This window comes from Physeter macrocephalus, chromosome 4, assembly GCF_002837175.3.
Source record: "Physeter macrocephalus isolate SW-GA chromosome 4, ASM283717v5, whole genome shotgun sequence".
Lineage (NCBI taxonomy): Eukaryota > Metazoa > Chordata > Mammalia > Artiodactyla > Physeteridae > Physeter > Physeter macrocephalus.
The window spans coordinates 72,906,355-72,932,147 of NC_041217.1; the positions used below are offsets into that span (position 1 = coordinate 72,906,355).

General features: G+C 46.5%; 2 protein-coding genes across 2 annotated transcripts in view; both read right to left on the reverse strand.

Moving 5' to 3' along the window:
• TDRD10 (tudor domain containing 10) overlaps window positions 1-8,274 on the reverse strand; it is an 80,361-nt gene extending 72,087 nt beyond the window's left edge. Inside the window, 1 exon segment of the mRNA XM_024116145.2 lies at window positions 8,110-8,274. Within this exon segment, the coding sequence (XP_023971913.1) occupies window positions 8,110-8,271 (162 nt within the window). The 5' untranslated portion in view covers window positions 8,272-8,274.
• Window positions 8,275-8,862: 588 nt separating this feature from the next.
• Window positions 8,863-25,793, reverse strand: part of IL6R (interleukin 6 receptor) — a 31,941-nt gene continuing 15,010 nt past the window's right edge. Inside the window, exons 7-10 of the mRNA XM_028488156.2 lie at window positions 23,606-23,652; window positions 22,378-22,447; window positions 18,417-18,510; window positions 8,863-12,732 (exon numbers count right to left, since the gene is read on the reverse strand). Coding sequence (XP_028343957.1) covers window positions 12,486-12,732; window positions 18,417-18,510; window positions 22,378-22,447; window positions 23,606-23,652 — 458 coding nt within the window. The 3' untranslated portion in view covers window positions 8,863-12,485. The remainder of the gene's footprint in view (window positions 12,733-18,416; window positions 18,511-22,377; window positions 22,448-23,605; window positions 23,653-25,793) is intronic.

The window sequence follows — 25,793 nt, forward strand, 5'->3', positions numbered from 1 at the left end:
CAGAGGACGGGGAGGTGGGCAGATAATCCATAGGGACAGCCAGAAGATTTTGAGATAGGTAGGAAAATAATCCTAATTTATTAATTGGGTCATTTGACTATGTCATTAGTCTGTTAATGGCCACTGTTAGTGAATAAATCTTAATACTTAATTCAGAAGAACAACTGAGCATTTGAGACATTCTTCAAGTTGCTTTTTAAATGAGAGTAGCCTTTTTATTCTATTAAAATGTCCTTTTTTAGTCAAAGGTTAATGGCTCACTTTTCCTTCAGTCTAGGGGGATATTTCATTTCCCTTCTCTCCTCATCCTTTTAATATTTAGCAGAATTTATTTGATACCTTTCTCACACGTCTCATTCATTCATTGTCTCTTTCTTATTTTCTGTAACCAGCACTATTTTGGCCTTATGATCTCTTTAGAATCACTCTTCTTTATTGTTGTATCCAATTTTTGTACCCCCATTAACTTGGACTTAGAGAAACTTGGCCTGCAGTGAACCTTAATTTATTCTACTTAATTTCTGACCCTATAGAAAGAAAACGGTGGTGTGTTACTGCCATCTAATGGAGAGAAAGAAAACTGCAGTGGGAAAACTGCATTCAGGGCAGGGTTTTCTGAAGGATTTCTGATACAATCCTTAGCAAGAAAATGATGACACAGCAGTTGCCATCTTGAAATCTGCCCTTTCCTGCGGAAAGGGTGATTTGCAACCTAATACAACCATCGTCACGAGGCCTCTGGACTATGGCTGGATCATGTCGTTTAGAATCTGAAATTTTAATGAATATGCTGGCAACAGATCATTGAGACAGGCATCTCATTTTGTCACGTTCTTGCCCATTCAGTTATTTTGTCAGGGGGCCTTAACATTTTAAGTATCAACTAATACATAGTTTTAACTTTTGAAAATATCTGAAGATTGTATGTAATACAGGTGCCTATCGGTAGTGCTTTAGTAATTTATATTATATCAGAAAGATTTTATAAAAATTTCTGGATGTATTGCAGTAGCCAATATAAGCTGCATGCCCTCCTGAAGATTGGTTTACTCTGAAATGTAACTTTAAATAAACATTATTCCAGGAAAACCAGTGTTTCTGCTTGAGTCAATTAGTTTTGAAAATCACCTCCCTTCATAAAAAACACTTTTCTGCTATAGCAGAGAGGGTCAAAAGTTTCATTTGCAATCACCGTTGATGAAATGTGTAAACAAACCACAATTGAACATAACCAGCAGACATGACCTTAATTTTTTTTCTGAATTCACCTTTAGAGGCCTCCTGTTATGTTTTCCTTCCCAAATAAAACAGGACCACACTGAAGCTCTCCTCTTCCGTTTCCTCGGCCGTCTTCTTCCTGAGTAGGCAGTTGTTACGTTTGTCCTTGTCCCTGACTAGGCATCAGAGTTGTGGCTTTGCTTTTGTTTTTACCCTTGTTTGTTATTTATACAGATGCCCCCCCTGCCCATCCATGGGATGTGATGCTGCAATCTGTGATGAATCTAAGTTTTTTAAACCTCTACCAGGTGATTTTGATACCCAGCCAGGGCTGAAAACCACCACTGGAAGCAACTGTTTAGAAACGCACAAATAAATTCATTTGAGTTTCTAGAGGAAGGCTATAGTGTTGAGTCTTTCACTATCGAAGTCTTAATTTCCATTGAACATTTATATAAACTGCCACCCAGTGGTACAAGTGCTTATTGTTTTTTCCCATCTGTGTTAACCGAAAAGGAAGTTTGCATTGAGAAATATTCACCTCCCCAACATCACCAGAGCAATTGAGTAATTGTTTTCAGAATTCAGGTTGAACACGTTTACAAGAGCCCAGGGTTTGTTGAGTGTTGGATTTTGACCCTGTGAAAGGCCAAGATGTAAGTAACGAGAATAGACTCTTGGCTACACACCAAGCGTGCTCCTAAACAAATGCTTTTCACGCTACATTATCTTGCTTTAATCCTCCACAGCTCAGTGAACCAGGTAGCCTCATTTTTCAGATAAAGACACTGCGTCAGTCACATAGTAAGTGGTAGCCCAGATTGCAGCCCAGGTGTAATTCTGGAGTGGCTCTTAATTGGTGTACCTAGACAGGCATACCTCGTATTATTGCACTTTAATGCACTTCAGAGATACTGCGATTTTTACAAGTTGAAGGTTTATGGCAACCTTGCATGAAGCAAGTCTATTGGTGTCATTTTTCCAACAACATCCTCTCACCTCCTGTCTGTGTCACATTTTGGTAATTCTCATAGTATTTCAAACTTGTTCATTATTATTATATTTGTGATGGTGATCTGTGATCAGTAATGTTTGATGTTACTCTTGTAATTGGGGGCACCATGAACCATGCCCATATAAGATGATGGGCTTAATCAATAAATGTTGTGTGTGTACTAACTGCTCCACTGGCTAGCCATTTCCCCCATCCCCTGCTCGGGCATCCCAATTCCCTGAGACACAGCAATATTGAAATTAGGCCTATTGGTAACCCTACAATGACCTCTAAGTGTTCAAGTGAAAGGAAGAGTCTCTCACTTTAAGTCAAAAGCTAGAAATGGGGCTTCCCTGGTGGTGCAGTGGTTGAGAGTCCGCCTGCCGATGCAGGGGACACGGGTTCATGCCCCGGTCCGGGAAGATCCCGCATGCAGCGGAGCGGCTGGGCCCGTGAGCCATGGCCGCTGAGGCTGCGCGTCCGGAGCCTGTGCTCCGCAACGGGAGAGGCCACAACAGTGAGAGGCCCGCATACCGCAAAAAAAAAAAAAAAGAAAAGCTAGAAATGATTAAGCTTAGTGAGGAAGGCACGCCTAAAGCCAAGACAGGCTGAAATCTAGGCCTCTTGCACCAAAAAGTTTAGCCAAGTTATGAATGCAAAGGAAAAGTTCTTGAAGGAAATTAAAAGTGCTACTCCAGTGAACACAAGAATGATGAGAAAGCAGAACAGCCTTATTGCTGGAGAAAGTTGGAGTGGTCTGGATAGAAGGTCAAACCAGCCACAATATTCCCATAAGCCAAAGTCTAATCCAGAGCAAGGCCCTAACTCTCTTCAGTTCTATGAAGGCTGAGAGATGTGAAGAAGCTGCAAAATAAAAGTTTGAAGCTAGCAGAGGTTGGTTTATGAGGTTTATGGAAAGAAGCCATCTCTATAACATCAAAGTACAAGGTGAAGCAGCAAGTGCTGAGTAGAAGCTATAGCAAGTTATCCAGAAGATCCAGCAAAGATCATTAATGAAGGTGGCTACACTAAACAGATTTTCAGTGTAGACAAAACAGCCTTCTATTGGAAGAAGATGCCCTCTAGGACTTCCATAGCTAGAGAGGAGAAGGCAATGCGTGGCTTCAGAGCTTCAAAGGACAGGCTGACTCTTGTTAGGGGCTAATGCACCTGGTGACTTGAAGCTGATGCTCATTTACCATTCCAAAAACCCTAGGGCCCTTAAGAATTATGCTAAATCAACTGTGCCTGTGCTCTATCAATGGACCAACAAAGCCTGGACGACAAAGCACATGTGTCAAAGCACATCTGTTGACAAAGCCCACTGTTGAGACCTACTGCTCAGGAGAAAAGATTCCTTTCAAAATATTACTGCTCATGGACAATGAACCTGGTCACCCAAGAGCTCTGATGGAGATGTACGACGAGATTAATGTTGTTTTCATGCCTGCTAGCACAACATCCACTCTGCAGCCCATGGATCAAGGAGTAATTTCAACTTTCAAGTCTTAGCCTTTAAGAAATACATTTCATAAGGCTCTAGCTGTTGTAGATAGTGATTCCTCGGATGGATCTGGGCAAAGGAAATTGAAAACCTTCTGGAAAGGATTTACCATTCTGGTTGCCATTAAGAACATTTGTGGTTCATGGGAAGAGATCAAAATATCAACATTAACAGGTGTTTGGGAGAAGTTGATTGGAACCCTCACGGATGACTTGGAAGGGCTCAAGACTTCAGTGGAGGAAGTAACTGCAGGTGTGGTGGAAATAGCACGAGAACTAGAATTGGAAGAGGAGCCTGACTATATGACTGAATTGCTATAATCTCATGATAAAACTTTAATGGATGAGGAGATGCTTCTTATGGATGAGCAGAGATGTAGATGTTTCTTCTACTCCTGGTGAAGAAACTGTGACAGTTGTTGAAATGACAACAGAGGATTTGGACTATTACATAAACTTAGTTGATAAACCAACAGCAGGGTTTGAGAGGATTGACTCCAGTTTTGAAAGAAGGTCTATTGTGGGTAAAATGCTATCAAACAGCATTGCAGGCTACAGAGAAATAATTCATGATGGGAAGAGTCAGTCCATGCAGCAAACTTCATTGTTGTCTTTTTTTTTTTTGTTGTCTTATTTTAAGAAATTGCCACCACCATCCCGACCTTCAGTAGTCACCACCTGATCAGTCAGCACCATCAATAATGAGCCAAGACCCTCCACCAGCAAAGATTATGTACAACTCACTGAAGGCTCAGACACTGGTTAGCACTTTTTGGCAATATAGTGTTTTTTTAAGCATTTTTTAAAATTTATTTATTTTTGGCTGCATTGCATCTTTGTTGCTGCGCACGGGTTTTCTCTAGTTGCGGTGAGCCGGGGCTACTCTTCGCTGCGGTGCGCAGCCTTCTCATTGTGGTGGCTTCTCTCGTTGCGGAGCACAGGCTCTAGGCACTCAGGCTTCAGTAGTTGTGGCATGTGGGCTCAGTAGTTGCAGCTTGCAGGCTCAGTAGTTGTGGCACGTGGGCTCAGTAGTTGCGGCTCGTGGGCTCTAGAGCACAGGCTCGGTAGTTGTGGCACACAGGCTTAGTTGCTCTGCAGCGTGTGGGATCTTCCCAGACCAGGGCTCGAACCTGTGTCCCCTGCATTGGCAGGCAGATTCTTAACCACTGACCTACCAGGGAAGCCCCAGCAGGCGAATTCTTAACCAGATTCCTTGCCGCCAGGGAAGTCCCGTCTTGCACTTGTTAATAAATAATTTTTCATAAGCAGTACAACCTGGCTGAACTATCCCAAAACAGAGGGATTACAGTTAGTGAAAAGCGTACTCTAGTTGTAAAAACATACAGGCTCATGAAAAAATTTTTAATATGCATAAAAGAAAAAAGAAGGTGCAAATCTGGTCTTCAAGCAGCTCCCTAATGCTCTTAGAATATCAAGATTGCCCACCACAGAGCATGTCCAAGGCAGGCCTCCCCCCCAGCCCCAGGCCCTGCACCAGCAGCCTCCCTGGGCTGCCCCCTCCACCCGGAGCCCTCCTCCTCCGTCTTCACTCTCCCTATCCCTTCCTTCCCCGACTCCCTAGACCAGATTAGTTACTTGCTCCCAGAGAGAGGGTTTGCACCTTAATTGTGTGGCTCAGTGGGTGGACTGACACTTGGGGGAAGGATTGATTCCTCTTATATCCCTGCAGCTGGCATGGTGGTTGAATGGATCTCATGGCCCTTAGAGAACCACCTCTTAGTGTGGTGATCATTCACCCTTTCAGAGACAGTGGACAGAAAAATATTCCCACGCCATAAAAAAAAGCACAGTTAGGAGATTTCAAGGAAGTTCATTAAAGTTTACACCAAGGAAGCAACAGAACACAGAGTTCAGAGGAATAGATACAGGGCTGATACAGAGGAGGGGAAGTGGTTTGGTTTGGTTTCTGATCAAGGACCATTAAGTGTAAGGAGCTGCTTGCTGCCCCTCCCCTTTGTGGCCCATCTTCTCTGTGGCTGCCTATTATGTGAGCAGTGCCGGGGTCTGGTGGCCTCAGGGACACGCTGAGGCCACCAGCTTGTGGCTCAGACTCCCAGGGTCTCAGTTCCACACTGACAGGTGTGATAAACCAGATGAGGAATCCAGGTCCATCTCCCCTCAGGGGTGAGTGGGCCAGGCCCCAGCCAGCACAGGGTGAGGGCACCTGGCCTGGAAGAGGGGTTGGAAAGATAGGCCCATCTTCATTGTCACCAGGGGCTGAGGGGCCACACAGCAAGGACAAAGAGCACCGGCCTTGGAGTCAGGCAGACATGTTTGGGGTCTAGTTTAGCCTCTTAGCTCAGGTGTCTTAGATCACTATCTTCACCAATATCAGCCTCTGTGACCTCACTTGTAAACAGGTGAAAACACTTTCCTTGCAGTGCCATTATGAGAAAGAATATCCTGTTTGTCAAGCACATGGTGGAGGGTCCATAAACAGTTGTCGTTATTCTTAGCTAATTTTAATAGACCATCTTGACCAAAAGGGGATGGTGGCCTTCTAGGTAACCAGTAGGGCCGGTGGTGTAGCTCTTTGCTGTCCACAGATTTTGTTACCCAATTAGTACCCACAGTAACATGTTGCTATAGAATCTCACCTCCTGCCCTGTGGTCTCCAGCACAGCGACCCTCAGAGCTGGCTGCACAGCAGGAGAAACCGAGGACCTTAACACTCATGTAAACAGACGCCCACTTTTGTGATTCAGAGGGCCTGGGGGTGGAGCCTGGGCTTCTTCTAATCCCTGGACCCATCCATGGACATGATCCACTGAAGTTCGCCAAGGCCTGAAGTCCGAGGCCCCAGAACACCCACCTCATCATAGAAACAATCACGGTCCACAGTCACCCCCGGGGTCCATCACCACCACCTTCCTCAGAAGCATCTCAGTCCACATCAGACTGATCTGGAATCCCTGCTTGGTGTGGTGACTCCAGTGTACACCCGTGTATACCTGCGCTCTGCAGGGCAAACATGCTGCCCGCACAAGTGGGTGTGCCCACGCCAGCCTCCTCTACCTTTCCCTCCTCTCTTCATCTATGGTTGGGCACAGACTCCAGAATGTCCCACTTACACCATTCATCATTGCAAAACCCTCATTGTGCAGCACATGCATTTAAAAACCAAAATAGAATTCAACTGTCCTCCCAATAAATTTCATTCTTTAAAAAACCATAATGAAATATTAAAATGGACTAGTGGTTGCCAAGGGGGTAGGGGTGGGGGAGGGAAGGATTGGGAGTTTGGGATAAGCAGATGCAAACTTTTTTTTTTTTTTTTTTGGCCATGCAGCATGGCTTGTCGGATCTTAGTTCCCCAACCAGGGATTGAACCTGGGCCCACGGCAGTGAAAGCACCAAGTCCTAACCACTGGACCGCCAGGGAATTCCCAGATGCAAACTATATAGAATGGGTAAACAACAAGGTCCTACCGTATAGCACAGGGAGCTGTATTCAATGCCCTGTGATAACCCATAATGGAAAAGAATATGAAAAAGAATGTATATATGTATAAATGAATCACTTTGCTGTACAGTAGAAATTAACACAACGTTGTAAATCAACTATACTTCAATAAAATAAATTTTTTTAAAAAGAAAATAGTAGGCTATTTTCTTTGTGGACATTGGGCAGCTTTACTAAGCGATTTGAAGTTACCTTAGAAGAAATTTCCTAACTGAATATTGCATATTCCCATAGTATGAGTGTTTCCGGATTTTACTGGAAAACTTCATTGTATTCATGTTTTGGATGGTCACGGAAAACTGCTGGTATGAAATAAGACATGGCTGAGGTTGTTCTGTTGTTTTTAAGTAACACACATCAGCAAGAAGACAGAACTTTCACAGAGAAAGGAGGGGTTGGCAGTATTTGAAGGATAGTGCTCAGGATTGTTTAAGCGACAGGCCACTCAGGCAGCCCACCTGGTCACCACTCTGCCAGAGGGGCTGCTGTGCCCCCAGCCCAGCCCTTGAACACTGCACGGACCAGTTTAAGGCCCTTCAACGGCACACTTCTGCTACTGCAGGGAGGCACACAGTTCCCTGCCTCTGGCGTGTGCTTCTCACAGACATGGAGAAAGGTTTGGTCTCCTTATGCATTAATAAATAAGGAAAACGCTTTCCTTAGTGTCTGTTCCAGGAATTGAGTGTTCCTTGCCATCCTCTACAAGATTCACCGTCTGCTCCCCCAAATTCTTCTGGAAAGAGCATCGTAAGCATGTCATCCTAACAGTGACACCGTGGAGAAGAGGGAGGCACCCTCTTCCATTTCCTGCCCCTTACGCCCACTCCTGCACCCTCCGTGGGGCCCACGCAGCCAAGCCACCATAGGAACATCTGTTTCCTGTGTCGCTTTCTGCAAGACAGGGACCAACCTCAAAAGAGACAGTGGCATCCTCAAGGAGTCGATGGGCCCTGTAGGTGTGGTCGTGAGGCTTTCCTCTGATTGCCCAGGCGGCCGGGGGTGGGGTGGGGTCACACAGCGGGGCCTCACACTTCAGCTTTTGGTCTGAGTTACACAATTTCCAGGTTTCCATGCAGTTTCCTCCTCCCCAGCCCTGAACTGTTTACACAGCAACTCTTATCCACAGAGCATCCACACGATGACTTTCCTCTGTTTGGAAGATATGGGATGGCTGTGTCCCAAGTTTTTCCTATTGAGGACCCTTTTCAATAGGGGACAGATGCAGCCTATCTGATGATCAAGAAGTACAAGGTTGCCTTTGTGATTCCGTTAACACCCCCCTGTCCAATAAACAGTCTTCTGATGAATAATGGCCCTTCCTTTTCCTTCCCCACAGGTCCATCACCTGATAATGATGTAAACATGGCAGAAGCAACCACGCCCCTTCCAGAAACCCCAGGGCTCATTTGGGGAAATACTTTCATCATTAAAGTCTTTGAGAGATTGCTACTTATTCCTTAAACTTACCTGATTTTTTTCCCAGAGGTAATTTAATCCTGCATTAAGGAGAAGCTCACCCCAAAATGGTCCTCCTTAATTTTAAACCCATCTTTCCTTACCCCTTTCCCCCATAATCATTCAAGTCTTTCCTTGAAATGACCCAGGTGCCAAAGCATAATTACCTCTCAAGCATAGTTTTAGAACTTATTTATTTCAAACATTTACAATTTTCACTTTAAATGCAAAGTAGCTGATAAAAAGAGAAAACATTGAAACACATCATACTGACCCTTTGCCCCATATACAGACATCATCAGCCTTTGGTATTTGCTTTCAGGTAATTAAGTAAAAAAATAAAAACAAAAACTTAAACCTATTATTTCTCTCCAGAAAAAAACAATGTAAAGTTGAGGTATTCTATTTAATGGATGTGTGATCTCCATCCAAATATGGTTTCTCTATTAATGAACAGCCTTGCTACATGCTGTTCCAATCCTTTCCTTCTGAAGTAGACCTGCATTTGAGCATATGTTCATACAACTGACAATGTTCCTTAATAATCATTAAGGTTGCCATAGAAACTCACTGGCGCTGGGGCCGAGCTACACCAAGGACACGATGCTAGAGGGACCTTTCGGGGATGCTCAGGAGTGTCTGGCACAGAAGCTGAGCCAGCTGGGCTCCCTTTCGGCAACAGCCCCACTGCCAACTGCTCCATGGAAGGCTGGGATCCAGGCTCATGCTCCCAAGGACCACCAGTTGCCCCTGCTTCTCCAAATTAAGATAAATTTCTCACCAACTCCTCCCCGACTGGGTCAATCTTAAGTGCCTTTGATGAAGCGATATAGCTCAGCACTAAAGCAGCCAGGCAAGACATTCTTGAACATTCTGCAGGAAACCCATAAACCATGACCACTCCCAGCCTGCCCTGCTCAGCTCTGTTCACCACCAGGTGGGCTCCCAATCCATTCCAGCATCAGATTCCACCCCTTGTAATGGTGTTTCCTTCCCTTGGGGGCAGCTGGGAAATGGCGGACACTCGGGGTGAGCCAAGAGCCTAGCCAACAAACTGCAAGGGCAAGGCTCCATCAGGGCAAAGAGCTCTCAGAGTCACCAAGGGCTTTGTAGACACATTCAATGCTACCTCCTCGACCTTTTTTTTTTTTTTTTCATTAATGCTACAAAAATTAATGACCACTTTAATTGAGACCTTGATCTAGCATATTTTCAACTTTTCCCACCCAGCAGGATAAGTTGCCCATCTTTAACAAAAATTGTCGCTGTGCTAACATTTCACATCTGGCTGTGTAGCAGATTGCTACAGATACTAGGTGAGTAGCATCACTGTTGAGGATAAAAGGCAGCACGTGTGCTGCAGAAACACAGATAAGAATGACCTGTGGATTGAAACACACATTCACTGACCACACATTCAAGGACAGAGAAAGCTTAGGGTGTATACCTGTGTACACTGAGCAAGGCCTACAACCCAGAGAAGACAAATATTTTTCCTTCATCTATACTAGCTTATAAAAAAATAAAGGGAAAAAAACCCTCTTCAATAAAAAAAAAAAATGCAGTTCCGTTCCAATAATAATGAAAGCAATAACAATTTGGAGATCAAAGCTGCCTAGCTCTCAGCAATCATGAGCTATCTGGATTTCACATCTTTCACTAGCACCGCTCTGCCTGGCTCTGGTAATATTACACGTGGGTAAAACTTTGTCAAGAGTTAAAGAACCGTGGGCACAGAATCACCCTATCTCATGCAGATTCTCATTTTTTATATTTCCCTTTAACAGCATTTTTGCTGTTCTCAGTCAAGGAAAATTTAGAGAAAAACAAAACAAAACAAACCCACCTGCCTCACTTTTGTCAAGTTAAGATTAGTTGCCAAAAGCAGCAACAGGGTCTGAAATTTACAGCCAAAGCCAGCAATGAAAATCACTGCGTAGTCCAACACGGTAACAGTTTGAACCTGGCAAACAGTAAATAAAACATGGTCATTTGCATCCTTTCCCCACCTATCTGGTGCTGGTGGTTATTTTTCTAAAAGGGGAGACTACTAGAAAAGTTTTGTGGTCTGATAAATTTTTAGTGGTGGTTACACGACTGATTTTAATCACAGCTTCATTCTGGGACATCCAAGAATACTTGAGGGTGCTTGTTTGGGTAACCACTAACATCACTGAATTTTCAAAGCCCAGACAGAAAAGTGAACTGAAGTGGTTAGTGCAGTGTCACGGCTAGACATTTACTCGGTGCTTCAATTACTAGCTGAACTGAATCACATTCAAGGAACTAACTAAAGAGAGGAAGGCACCAAGTTTAGGGATTTTTTTTTTTTTTTTTTTTTTTTTTTTTAATGAACCTCCTCTGATACCCAAGGGCTCGTGGCTTTCAGGGGTGGGGATTTTCAGCTGACCTGCTGGGTAATCGTGGGAGGCTTGCTTCCCAGCACTGTGAAACGGAGCTGGACACGGTTTCCTTCTCAGCCACCTGGGGGAGTAGTAACAAGCTGCTTTTCCGCTAAATTAGAGAAGAGGCAGACTTTTTTTTTTTCACTTTTTAAGGCAAAAACAAAATTTAGAATGAAACCAGAGTCTCTTCTCTAATAGGGCAAAATCTCCTTTTCTCCTCCTTTTTCACTTGACTCAGTTTTGTGCTAAACAAAGCTATTGTGCTTTTCCCCCATTATTTCTATACTGACACTCAGCTGATACTGGATCTTCCACCCTCTGAAGATAAAACAGCAGTTTTTTAAAAACCAAATTAAAATCCATTCTTGCCAGGTTCTTTTGTCTTTTCGCATAAATATTATCTTCCCTGGTTACTCAGGCTCAGCTGAAACCAAAATAAACAAAGCTGGAATAAGGCAGCTTTGATTTCACCACTGGCAGAAGCCCTCCCTAATGCCGTTCTCATTTTGGAGGGCCAGGGGAGGGGGAGAATGGAGAATGGTGGTTTGCAGAGGCCGCTGTCCCCCTCAGCAATGCTATGACAGACAAGCATGGAGACCCTGTCCCCACCACTCCCCTCCCTCCCCGCGGCTTCTCTCCTGAAGTCCTGGGATCCAAAAAGGGAAATCGAGCCAGTGCAGTTGCTTCTGGATTCGGCAAGTGCCTAGGACTATCATTCACATTTAGAAAAATGCTAACGAGGAACTAATTATAATTCCATTTCAAACCATCAGGCCCTGAGATACTATCACCCCCCTCTCAGCTGTTCAGTGAAGAAAAGCAGGTGAGACTTTCCCCCAGCCATGGTGGTTTAAGAAAAGCCAATCTCAGGCCTAGAAAAACTGAATTGCAAAGGCACTTGGGTTTCAAGAAGCTAGAAGATGAAACTCTGCGGTGGGCCAAGAGATAAGCGACTCGGGGAGTCTTTGGCTGGACATTCATCCCACCTGCCTGAGGGTGCAGCTCCTGGAGGTGGGTCGGGGTGCGCCGGCGGCCAGCAACTTGTCCATACCAAGCCCAGTGGGGAGTCTGAGGCCTGGGCAGCCACCTGGCTCTGCCTACCTGAGTGTCCGGTAGAGTCTTGACACCCCTCTCTTCACGGGGGCCTGAGTTCACTCTAAGCCCTGCAAGCAGGGCATTTGGAGAAGAGTGGTTCAAAAACTCAACCACCTCTTCTTTCTGAACAGACGCAGCAAACCTTTTTTTCACCCAGCACAGAACCTTCTGCGAGGCCCTTCTGTAGAGGTGAAGCCAGAGGCCCCGAGTACCTGAGATGAGCTGGCATGGCAGTGAAGATCATCTTTTGTTAAGCCAGTTTGTGCTTCAGCATCCACACGGTCCAGGGGGCCTGACACCCCAGGCTGCCGGGTGCCACCCGGCCAGCCAGCTATCTGGGGAAGAAGTAGTCTCTGTTGCTGACGTCATAAGGGCTCTGAGGGCCACTGGCATCTGGTCGGCTAGTCCTCGAGGTGTTGTCAGACCCGAGGCTGCTGGGGGACACCGGCGGGGAGATGAGGGGGACAAGCACTGGGGTGGGCTTGGGCCTCTCAGGGACCAGCTGTCCCAAAGAATACGGTGGGTGCACGCTCGTCTTGCCTTCTTTCAGAGCCTGCAGCTTCCCCGTCTTCTTGAACCTTCACACAGACACACAAAGACAAACCACGCAAATGCTGAGTTCCCTCTGTGATAAACCCGCGAGAAAAACACCAACAGCTGGCTGCCCTGGTGGCCTGGCACTCCTGGGTTTCAGCTCCAAGAAGTGATAACTATTTATTCATTGGCTTGTTTATTGTTACCAGGAGTTACACAATCCTCTGAAGAGTCATCAAAAATATCCCAAGAGGGCTTCCCTGGTGGCGCAGTGGTTAAGAATCCGCTTGCCAATGCAGGGGACACGGGTTCAAGCCCTGGTCCAGGTAGATCCCACATGCCGTGGAGCAACTAAGCCCGTGTGCCACAACTACTGAGCCTGCACTCTACAGCCCGCAAGCCACAACTACTGAGCCCACGTGCCACAACTGCTGAAGTCCACACACCTGGAGCCCGTGCTCCCCAACAAGAGAAGCCACCACAATGACAAGCCTGCGCACCGCAACAAAGAGTAGCCCCTGCTCGCCACTACAGAAAGCCCACGCACAGCAACGAAGACCCAATGCAGCCAAAAATAAAAACCGTGTGCCACAACTACTGAGCCTGCACTCTACAGCCCGCAAGCCACAACTACTGAGCCCACGTGCCACAACTGCTGAAGTCCACACACCTGGAGCCCGTGCTCCCCAACAAGAGAAGCCACCACAATGACAAGCCTGCGCACCGCAACAAAGAGTAGCCCCCGCTTGCTGCAGCTAGAGAAAGCCCGCGCACAGCAACAAAGACCAACGCAGCCATAAATAAATAAATAAATAAATAAATAAATAAATAAAATACCCCAAGAGAATAGGTATGTGTTGTGGGTCCAGTTTACCAATGGGGAAACTGAGGCTTTGAGAGTGTGGCTTTGAGTGCCCCTTTATAGCACCGAGAATTTAGTTTGTCCTGCTCCAGAGGCTACCCAGAGGGGCCCCTCAGTCAAATTAACACTGGCCAAAGGTGGAGAATTGGCAGCTGCCTTTAATGGCAGGGAAAAGGCTGTACTGCTCCCTCAGCAGCCCTCCTGCTCCTCTGGCTTCCAATATTCCCGGCGTCTCCAATTCTCCCTACACCTCTGGGTCCCCTCACACCATGCTGGCATGTTCTCACAGACTCGGCCGTGGGCACCACTTGGGCACAAGTGACTCATCTGACAGGAAAGTCAATGTTAAACAGGAAGGAGATAGACATCTCTCTGATCATAGCTTCGTTCACCCTGCTCCATTCTGGGCCCAAAGCCAGGGCTCAGTAACTGAGAAAAGTCACTTGACAGCCCAGAGAAAGATGAGATGGTGATAGCAATCTTCAAAGGTACAGTCAGGTCTCCTCCCTGAAGGGGCCCTTCTGTCGGGTGGGGCAGCTCATCTCCCCCTCCTGCTTCCCACTTTGTCGCCTACTAACTTATTGCCCACTGACCTCAAAGTGGGAGCAAGGTGGTCTCCCTCAATTCTATCAAATGTCAGCTACTCCAGGAAGGGCTGGGAGGGAAGAAGGGAAACCAATGTCAAAAACAAGGTTTGGGGATTTTCCTTAGGTTTCTTTTTATATCGACAGGCTATTCCTGTCCTTGTTATGATAAATAATTGATAGTTGGCTCCAAATCTGCCATTGGCTCTTAGCCTGTTATCCAAATGGAATAAACAATCTGCAGAATGTGACTTAGGCTTCACCACTCAGGCACTGCACAGGAAGGGAACACAGCAGGGGTGCTTACTGGAGCTACGCTGGGTCCCTGGGTGGAATCCTCCTCCCTCATGAGAGAACTGAGGATAGAGTCATTACGCTCTGGATTTCAAAATATTCAGATCCTCTGACCCAAGAATTCCACTTCTGGGAATATACCCTCAAGAAAGAGCATAGCTACAGAAAAAGCTTTATGCACAAAGATGTTCAACACAGTGTTGTTTACAAAAGCAAAACAACAACCCAAATGCCCAATAATAGGAGGTTGGTTAAGTGATCTTGGGTATTATAGCCACCTAATGGAGGAGTGATGAAAGTGAGGTTTACAAAGAATTTGTAATAATGGGAAGAAGTGCTTATGTTATCTAACTGATACTAAACCTAAAAGGCAGGATTCAGAGCTGTAGAGACAGAATAATCATGGCTACATAAAAACAAACAAGAAACTATGCAGAGGAAAAAGACTCAGAGGAAATTCATCTAAATATAAAGTGTTCATGAGCTGGGTGTCAATTGCATGGGTATCTTCACTTTGTGGAAATTCATGGCACTGTACACTTATGACATCTGCACTTTCCTATATGTTTGTTAGACTTTGATCACATTTACATTTTAAAAATTAACAGTGGCTGTCTTTGCATAATGTGTCATTCTTCTCCCTTCTTTCTATTTGTCAGTATTTAGCAAATTACCAATTTTTAGAAAATAATCATGTATCACAATTTTTTACAAGTCTATATTGATGTTACCTAACCAATATGGAAAGCAGTCTCTGTCCTCAGTTTTTTTCCAAAGCAATTGGATGGGTAACTGAGAAAGATGAGCCTTCCTTCTTTTGAAAAATTTTGAGGAGTGAATGAGATTTTTCAGCAAATCACTAAGCTCAAAGGGGACTTTGAAACCCCAGGGCCTGGGGTATATCCACACTTGGCACTGTCCTGCCCTGGGCAGGGGTCTGAGCAGAGCCTGGGGGCTGGAGAGGGTGCAGGGCGGGTAGAAGGAACAAAGAGCTGAGCTGTCAGACTTCATTTGCACCTCAGCCGCCACCTTTTACCTATTTTACATACTTGGGCTTCGTAATGTTTTGCTTAAAGAAAAGGTTCTACAGCTAAAAGAAATTTTTAAAAAACACTTATAATATCCCTTGACCATAGAAGTGGGAGAGTGTGATTTTAAAATATTGAAATGAGGGACTTCCCTGGCGGTCCAGTGGTTAAGACTCTGCGCTTCCACTGCAGGGGGCAAAGAACTGAGATCCCGCATGCCGTGCGGTGTGGCCAAAAAAAAAAAAATTGAAATGAGACAATACATTCAGTACAAAATGATTTAAATCATAGGCATACATATAGGAAGTCCTCACCTAACAGTGTTAGCCATTTTAGATAAATGTGCAGAAAAGCAATTCTCTGCTATGAGAATCCTATTTTCTCAGTGCCTGACAGCCTAAATGAAAGAGAGAGAAGCAGTGGGGCACAGGGAGAAGGGTGGGGAGAATTGGCCCCTGTAAGTTATAACATCCACTTAAGATGGTACACCTTTTTCAACAGCACATTTAAATTTTAAAAAATTGTCACTGATGTTGCTGGAAAAATATTTAGGAAAATACTATGTTTTGCTTGAGACACAAAATGGTGTGTCTCAAAAAGATGGTGTCACAGGTAGGCGGGCTTTACTTCCTCTGCCTGCCTCTCATTCTGTCCTCTGTAATCTGGCCACCCCAACTGTAAAGTGGCCCAACCATTTTGGCACCCCAGGCTCCCACATCATCTCTACATTTATACTCTTGTCTTGACATGGGGGACTTTGGGAGTAGCGGGGTTTTTCATTACTTGAAATAACTGGCTCTTTCCAAATAAATTTGCCTTATATGAGAGAAAATGGAAACTCACCAGGCTAAGAAATAAATTACTGATATGTTCTCTGCACAAGGCACTGTGCCTTCGGGGACTCTGGTTGTGTAGCAACCAGCCAGTGTACAAGAACCATCAGCACATTAGCAAACTAAGTCTGTGATGAGCGCTGTGGCCAATTCCCAGCCTAACGCTTCTCTCTTAGGGGTTAACAGCACACCAAGATGGCGCTGCTTGTTAGCGGGGCCACTGGCCAACACTGGACTGATAGGACCAACTGGGCCCACCTCTTAGCTGACAGCAGGCTGGTGCAGTGGGCAGGGACTCTCAGGACACAAGTTCTAGGCCTGTCTCTGCTATTAATAAGTTGTATGTCCTTGGGCAAGTCATCTTACCTTTCAGGGCTGTTTTCTCATTTGTAAAATTAAAGAGTTTGACTAAATGACCTGTAAGGCCCTATCCAAAAAGCACAAGCCTTGGGTTTGAATCTTGGCCTTACCCTTACTAGCTGTAATCACTCCACCTCTTTCAGCTTTCATTTCCTCATCTGTCAAGTGGAAATCACAATATTTACTCTATAGGGTCTGTGGTAGGTTAAGAGAAAGGCCTTTTGAAGCCCTAATGATATAGAAATAGAAAGAGAACACAGAAGCATGTGTCTGAGGTGAGGCAACGGATCCCTTAGAAGGCAATAGGAAGACCTCGGAAAGTTGCCATGGCCCCTCTCTGACCCAAAGCTATAAAAGACAGTGAGTTCTTGGTTCCTCCAAGGAGTTACCTCCACTCTTAAGGAAACTTATCTTCTGCACACCCTTTGGACAGCTTGCTCACTACTTCATTGGAAAATCAAAGCAAAACAACCTGAACACAGCTTGAGCTGTCATCTTGCTCACCTTCCAACCCAGACCACCTTGGTGGGTGAGCTATTTCAGGGTCACTGTGAGAATCCAATGAGCTGTAACATGTGGAAAAGCTCTCTGCCAAGGTCTTACCCCTCCTTCCCAAGCACCCTCAAAGACCACCTCTCACAACCACCAGGTAGAGTCCTTCAAAGTTACACACAAGGGAAGAGACAGGAAAAACACAGTGAAGTTTCTCCTCTACTTATATTATTGTAATTAACCACCAAAGTCAGAGCCCAGACTGATTTCCTTTAGGGCTTCAGCATATGCAAAATTACCAGTTCCTGCAGTAAAATCATGAACATAGGAAGTTTTCTTTATTGCCCATTCATTGGGAGCACTGTTACATGATCTCTCCGCAAGCTTGGGAACGAATGACAAAAACCAATGACCGAATTGAGAGAGAGACTCAGATGAAACGGGCATGGACGTTACAGTGACCAGGGCGCCAGCCGAGCCCTCACCTGTGGTGTTTCCTCACCATGACCGGACGAGGGCACTAGGACAGGGCATTTAAAGGTGATCCACTAGGTCTGCTTATTTGGAGACATGGACTAGTCCCAAGAATGTCTAGCTAGGCACTTCAGAGTTACCTGTGCACATACCCCTGGTGTGGTGCTTCTCTCGTGGTATTTTACTGATTTTAGTACGTGGCTCTTGGAGGAGAGGGAGGGTCATATTCGCACGGCAATCCCAGAGCCTAAGGGGTTTCTTCAGTGTCTAACACACACTTCTCCCTCTGGTGTTCACAGCCAGGTTTTCCTGCTTCTTTTCCTCCCTGTCAGGCCTCTCCTTCTCAGCCCCTTTCTCCTCGCCTCCTCTACACAATTTTTCAATTGTATTCCACAGGTTACGCTGTTGGCCCCATCCTCTCCCATGGCCCCAACTACCATCTGCCTGCTGCCAGTGATCTGAATTACCTCCAAAACTTGTCCACTCGGGGTTTCCCTAGTGGTGCCAACATGTAATCGTCGCTTTTCACTCAGCTGTTCTACCTCCAGTGTTTTCCAGTCTTCATGGACGACACCCACCATCTGCCCAATTGCTTAAGCCAGAAACTTGAGGGTCAGACTTGACTCCTCCCTCTCCTCCATTCTTCTCTTCTGAGCTGTCATCAAATCTTGTCAATTCTACCTCTAAAATATACCTTGAATCCATTCATGGCTCTCCAACCCATTGCCAGCACCCTAGCCCTGGCAAAGCTAGATCAGAAACATGGGAACACCACAGGACCACCCCCCGGGCCCACCTCACCTCAGGACGATGCCGATACAGAGGAGCGTCCCGAAGGCCAGGCTTCCTCCAGCCACCAGGAATGTGGGCAGTGGTACCGAAGTAGAATCTTGCACTAGGAAAAAAAAAAAAAAAAAAAAAGGAAAAGAAAGAAGAGGAGGGGGAGGAAGAGGAGCAGAGGAAAGAAGGGAAAAAAACCACTCGGCAGGTGCGTCAAAACCTCAAAAGAACCTTACCCCTGTAGGAGGAAACAGCTCTGCATTAACCAGCAGGCCACTCGACGAGCTTGCCAGTTTTCTGGCCAAAGCCACCTCTACAGGAGTCACCCCCAGCACAACCTGACAGACCCCAGGATTCCACCACTTGGCAAGAGATACACCTCAAGCTCAGAGCTTCTGAGTGCCTGCGGCCAGCCACAGACTCCCACTCACTTTCAAAGTGGCTTTTCTAGTGGCATTCAGCCTGCCCCACAAGGCACAGAGGGAGTGCCAGAAACAGAGGCTTGGGGGACCTCACTGACGGCAGCGCCACCAAGGACAATGTCAGGGAAGCTCAGGTGCTCTAAATCAAGTGTTCAGGTGCAGTTTTCCCCAGTGGGGTGTCACCTCTTGCCTGTCTCCCCACTTGGTACTCAAGCCCCAGCCATATGAACTTCATTCCATCTTCCTCATGCCATGTTCCCTCTCCTCCCAGAGCTCTTCCCACATGTCCTCTTCTCCCCCAGAACGCTCGTCCACCTTCACTGCACCTCTTTGCTGTCCAGTCCCTCCTGGACCTTTGAGTCTCACATAAGGTGATGTCATTTCCTTTGAGAAGTGACCCTGCTCCAAGCTGGCTATGTGCCCTTCCTGGTTACTCCTCCACCTCCAGTCTGAGCTCCCTGAAAGCGGGGACCACATGTGTCTTTTTCCCAACTGCTCCCAACGGCTCGCACGGTGCCTTGAACAAAGCAGGCTCACCAATATTTCATTGAATGAATAAAAGAACAAATTAGCCTCACAAGCAGCCACGTCCTCCCACAGAAAAGCTCCTTCCCATGACCGCCAGAGAGAGACCCTGGACTAGACAGAGAGTACATCTGTCTACCATCATTCTCTCCTGCTGGAAATGCAGATAATTGCAGTCTCATGGACTTGGGATTCAGGCCCTTCCACCCCAAACAGTACCCAGTGCTGATGAAGATGTCACCTGCCCGTCATCACTTCGAGTGCCCAGTGGATGCAGGCTTTGCCTTGAGCCCCAACTGGTAGTGGGCACTGACCACAAGGACGGGTCTCTCCGAGTATGTCCTACGTCTCTTGGCAGAGACAGCCGTTTCATGTATGCTTGGCTGACTCATTTACTAATTATTTCATCACCTTTTGTATTTGTTCCTTCATTAATTCAACAAATATTTACTGAGTGTCTATCGTGTGCCAGGCTTTGTTCTAAGCCTTGGGGATACAGAGAATTGGATGACAGAAAGGCTCCTGGCTTCCTGGATCTTACATTCTAATCGAGGGAGACAGACAAATACGTATGTCATATGATGTCAGCAGTGACAAGGGCAATGATGGAAAACAAAGCACAGGAAGGAAAGAGTGACAGCAGGGGGTTCTGTCAGATTGGGTGGTGGGGAAAGGCCTCCCTGAGGAGGGGGCATTTGAGCAGAGGCCTGGATGAAGGGGCTGGCCGAGTGGAGGTCGGGGGAAGAGCATCCAAGGCAGAGCAAGAAGCAGACGCGAAGGCCATGAGGTAGAGCATGTGTGAAAGAGTGAGGACGGCAGAGCGAGTGAGAGGGAAAAAGGAGGAGGCGAGGTCTAAAGATTGGGGGCCTGACCCCACGGATACTCGGGCCTTTCTTAGGTCTTTGGCTTTTACTCCAGGAGAGAAGATGGTGTTGAGCCAAGGAGAGCTTGGATTTGTGTTTTAAGAATCATTCTGGGGACCTCCCTGGTGGCGCAGTGGTTAAGAATCTGCCTGCCGACGCAGGGGACACGGGTTCGAGCCCTGGTCCGGGAAGATCCCACGTGCCGCGGAGCAACTAAGCCCGTGCACCACAACTACTGAGCCTGCGCTCTAGAGCCCGCGAGCCACAACCACTGAAGCCCACGCACCGCAACGAAGAGTAGCCCCTGCTCACCACAACTAGAGAAAGCCCGCGCGCAGCAATGAAGACCCAACGCAGCCAAAGATAATTAATAAAATAAATAAATTTTTAAAAAAAAAGAATCATTCTGGCTGGTGGCTGGAAAAGAGTCTATTGGGGATTAAGACTAAAAGCCAGCGGGCTTCCCTGGTGGCGCAGTGGTTGAGAGTCCGCCTGCCGATGCAGGGGACACAGGTTCGTGCCCCGGTCCGGGAGGATCCCACATGCCGCGGAGCGGCTGGGCCCGTGAGCCATGGCCGCTGAGCCTGCGCGTCCGGAGCCTGCGCTCCGCAACGGGAGAGGCCACAGCAGTGAGAGGCCCGCGTACCGCAAAAAAACAAACAAACAAAAAACAAACACCAAGACTAAAAGCCAGCAGACCAGCAGGCAGCTCCTAAAGTCCTACAGGAGGAAAGACAGCAGTGGCTGGACCGGGTGTTGGCAGTGGAGGAGGTAAGAAGTGGTCAGCTCCTAGACATGCCTCAAGATACAACTGGCAGGACCTGCTGAGGGACTGGACATGGGATGAGGGATAGAAGAGGAAGCATGTCTAATTCCCTGGCCCCAGCAACCCGAGGATGTGGTGTCAGTTCCTGAGATGAGGAAGAAGGACAAGAACAGATTTGGGTTGAAGAGGCGGGGAGGCATCAAGCATTCTCTTTTAGACACATTCAGTTTGAGATTTTTAGTAGGTGTCCAGGTGGACGTGTCACCTAGGCAGTTGGATACATGAGTCTGGATCTTAGTGGAAAGGTCAGAGATGGGGCTATAAGTTTGGGAGTCATGAGCCCATAGATGGTCTTTAAAGACATGGGGCTGAATGAGATAGATCATCAGTGAGAGTGGATGGAGAAGACTCCAAGGTCCTTCCTCCACAGCAGCCCCTGAACTGCTGCCCCAACCTCCTGCCATTCCACCCATATCATTTAAGGCTCATTGCAAATGGCACCTCCTCCATGAACTTTCTCTGATTCTCCCAATGGACATGTTCTCTCAAGTCTCTAAATCCCACTTTGCTTTATCTAGGGCTCTCTTTTGGCCAGTCTCACACTCTGCTCTCTGTTAGTTACTACTTTACTCTTTACCAGAGCCTGTTCCTTGGATGGTAGACTCCTGGAGAGCAAGGATGGGTTCAATTCCCTCTGAGTCCCCAGCTGTGCAGGCAGAGCTTAGCCCCAGGTGTTTGGTAGGTCCCCCCAGGTGCACTGCACTAGGTAGGGCTTTGCAACTGGGATGACAGAGCATGGGCGTCCAGCATCAGGTGTGGCAGGAATCTGCCCAGGTAAAGGTACGGAGGTCAAGGCCTTCCTCAGAAAGCCCAAGAGCCATCAGATGGATCTACTCAGCTACTGAGCCTCCAGAGTCTGGAACCCATGAGTCCCATATATATAGTAAAAAAAAACACAGGACCTGCGATCTTTCTTTTTTCTTTCTTTTTTGGCTGGGATCTTTCTTGATGAGAATGTTACTGAGTTTTCCTGGTCTCACAGGTATAGGGAATCAGAACCATTGAAATCAGGGGTTTCCGAAACAAAGATTTATTCCCTTCCTCAAAGTGTATTCCATTTCAGACTCCAATAATTTTGTTGGTAGCACATTCATTTGTATTCTGGGCCAATTGTGAAGTATTTTACTGATTTATCCCACTCTTCTTACAGTCTCTTCACTATAACATAGTTAACAATATCAAACTTGGAGGTACAAAGTAACAAAAAAGAATATTTCTGCCATTGATCCTTTTCATTAAGCAGACTGGTCCTCTGCCAATATTTCCAAAAAGAAAAGGACTTTCTGCAGAGACAAGTTCTTTTGCATCCCGTAGGCCATAGAAATACAAAAATATCCAGTCCTTACCTGGGAGGCTTGTTGCATTTGCAGAATCTTCGGAGAAAGTATTTTCATTATCTTCATTAGTAGTAGGTGCCTAAAAGAGACATTCCTGACTGTAAGCCTGTTTCTGCAGATTCCACCGTCATTCAGGACCCAGCTCAGGTGCCACCTCCTCCTTAACCCCTTGCCTGATCCACCCAAGGCATTCCTTTCTCTGTCTCATGGACCTCTCCATGTCTGACCTGTCAATCTCAACTTTTGCACTATTATTTGTATCTAACAGCTTGCCTACTCAAGGTGGGGATTTCTTCCCATCTGCCTCTCTACCAGGAGCTTAAGGGCACAGCACCTTCCACAGAGGAGAATCAACAGATACCCTGAAGCAGCAGTTGTATTACAGGTCCGGTCCCAGGGCGTGGATACCACCAGTTACTAGGAAAAGCACAGGCTAGAACTTTGGATTCACCACTTACTAGCTATGCAACCTTGGGCAAGTTTCTTAACCCACGTGGGCATCACTTTTCCTCCCTTGTAGGCACAACCATCCTGACACCCAAATCTTGGTTATCATAAGGATGAAATGAGTTAGCAGACACCAGGCTCAGAGCCTAGCACGGCGTGGCAAGTTCTCAGCATCAGTTCCCTCCACGCTCCAGCCCCACAGGCATGGGCTTCACCCTGGAGCTGCTTCCACTGGTGCCTGGACAGTCCTGCATCCAATATAGCCAAGGTGCAGGACCCCTGGCTCCTTCCCTGTGCTGCCCAGCTCCAGGAATGGCTGAGCCTCCCAGCTTAGCATTTAGGGAATTAAGGACCAGGAGAGGAGTTGTAGTTGGATGGGAAATTGGATTACTCAAGGATTTGTTGAGCAGCTTCAGAAGTAATCCTCTTTCCAGAAAATTATGACACCAGGAGTCCACAGGGGAAGAGCTCAGAAAAACTGAATCTGAGTCACAAGCTAAGCTGTTAGTGGTGCCCAGAGGTTCAGAGATGAAACAGCAGGCACCAGACACAGAGCAGCTCAGTGAGCTAGGCTGGCACCGCTCCACACTTTCCATGGCCCACATCCCCGGGACGAGAACTGCTCTTACCCTGCTTTACAGAGGTGTGAAAAGGACAGGCAAGTTGCCCGCGGCAATGTTTCTAGTAAGTGGCAGAGCTGGGATTTAAACCAATTTCTGCCTGATGCCAGCCCACAACCCTTAACACTAGGTGCTGCTGCTGTGACCCTTTGACAAGAACATGAACTCACCTGCGTGGAGGGGGGCAGCTCAGTCTCAGCTGGAGAACTCTTGGATTCTGTGGATAGAAGAGTCATTATTAATTATTCATGGATGCTGAAAGTCCTATCTGATGGAATAACATTCATCACAATGAATTTTATGCTGGAAACAAACAAATATCCAACCCTAGAGGACTAGCTATGTAAATTATGATATAGCCACATATTGTAATAGCCTTTAAAAATATTTTAGAAAACAGCTAAGAATATGCTATGTTTTATGAAAAATGCAAGACAAGAAAAAGGCCATAGAGTTTGATCCAGAGCTTCTAAAGAAACACATTTATATCATTTTTCATTATATGTTATATGATATATTGTAATATATATTCACACAGAGAAAAAATAGTTGGAAGGATACACAGCACTAGATATAAACACCATTAACATTTTAATTTCCTGTATGCACATCTTTGCAATAAAAAATATTTATTTAAAAACAGATTCTAGGGACTTCCCTGGTGGTCCAGCGGTTAAGACTCCGCACTCCCAACGCAGGGGTCCCCGGTTCGATCCCTGGTCAGGGAACTAGATCCCGCATGCCGCAACTAAGACCCGGCGCAGCCAAATAAATACTTACTTTTAAAACAATAAATATAAACAACAGATTCTCACCTGCCTGGGTGGGCTTAATACACTTTGCCTGAGAAGGGAGGTGGACTGGGCACCCTCCCAGGCCCCTCTCCCTCCATGGGAACCACGTTTCTGCAGAAACCCGCAAGGCTGCAGAAGGCCAAGTATCAAAGCGAGAGTGCTGACACAAGGCCAGGCTCAGCGGCAGACGTGGGCCCGAGGGACCAGGTGCTGAACCCTGACAGGCAACGTGTGGAATGCTCTGCAGTTTAAAATATTTTCTCTTCAGTTCATCATTTTTCCATCAAGAAATTAAAAATACCACAGAACCGGTTTACACAAAGATGTCGAGTCTCCCTGAGCCAGGAGTAGGACTAGCAAGGGGTTGGAGGAGAGGGTGACCCTACTTCCACTCAGGACAGAATTAATTTCCAGAGGGAGTGTGCTTTCCCAGGAGGGGAGAAAAACCACACACTAGCAGCACTGGAAGGGACACAAGAGCATGTTCACCCTCCCCATTGTACAGAGAGGAAACAGAGGCCCGGAGAGGGAAAGCAACTTGTCCAAGGTCATACATCAAGTTAGCCCCAAATCAACCTCGTATAAATGGGAGGGACACAGTCTCTTATTCCTGTGTGTTCCTCCCAGACCAGCCTAGCAGAGAACAGTTAGACTCATAGCAGGGGGTGATTGAAGGATTAAAGGAGGGTGCAGGGATACTAGAATGAAAGCTAAAACCAGGAGACAGGGGCAATGCTACATAGGAAATATGGCTGACCATGGATGGTCATTCAGTGCAATGGTTCCCAAACCCAGACATGTTCAGCATCATTGATGGCTTTTTAGGTCCCATCCTTGACCTACGGCCTCGGGATCTCCAGGATGGGATTCAGAGAGCAGGGTTTTGAAAAGGTTCCCCAAACCCAGAGAGATGTTTCAGGAAGAAAGGGAGACCAGTATACTTTCAACCCTCAGCTCTGACCCCCCAACATGGTATGTGGTCCAGAAAAGGATGTTTAACCTTTGGTGGCTCAGATTTCCAGGGATAAACTAGGAATTTTATCTCAAGTAACCCAGGAATGTTACCAGAATGGACAAAATTTTTCTAATGCATAGTAAGATGGTCTTACAAGACTTTTTAAAAAGCTCCCTAGGGACTTCACTGTTGGCACGGTGGTTAAGAATCCACCTGCCAATGCAGGGGACATGGGTTCGATTCCTGGTCTGGGAAGATCCCACATGCCACAGAGCAACTAAGCCAGCGAGCCACAACTACGGAGCCCACATGCTGCAACTACTGAAGCCCGCACACCTAGAGCCCATGCCCTGCAACAAGAGAAGCCACTGCAATGAGAAGCCCACGCACCACAACGAAGAGTAGCCACCGCTCACCACAACTAGAGAAAGCCTGCACACAGCAACGAAGACCCAACGCAGCCAAAAAGAATAAAAATTTTAAAATAAATAAATAAATAAAATTTTTTTAAAAAGCTCCCTAGATGATGATGGGGACCCCTGATTCAGACCATTTGTCCCCTGAGATGGAGCAACTTTTGCATCATTATTACTAATAATCATTTCCATT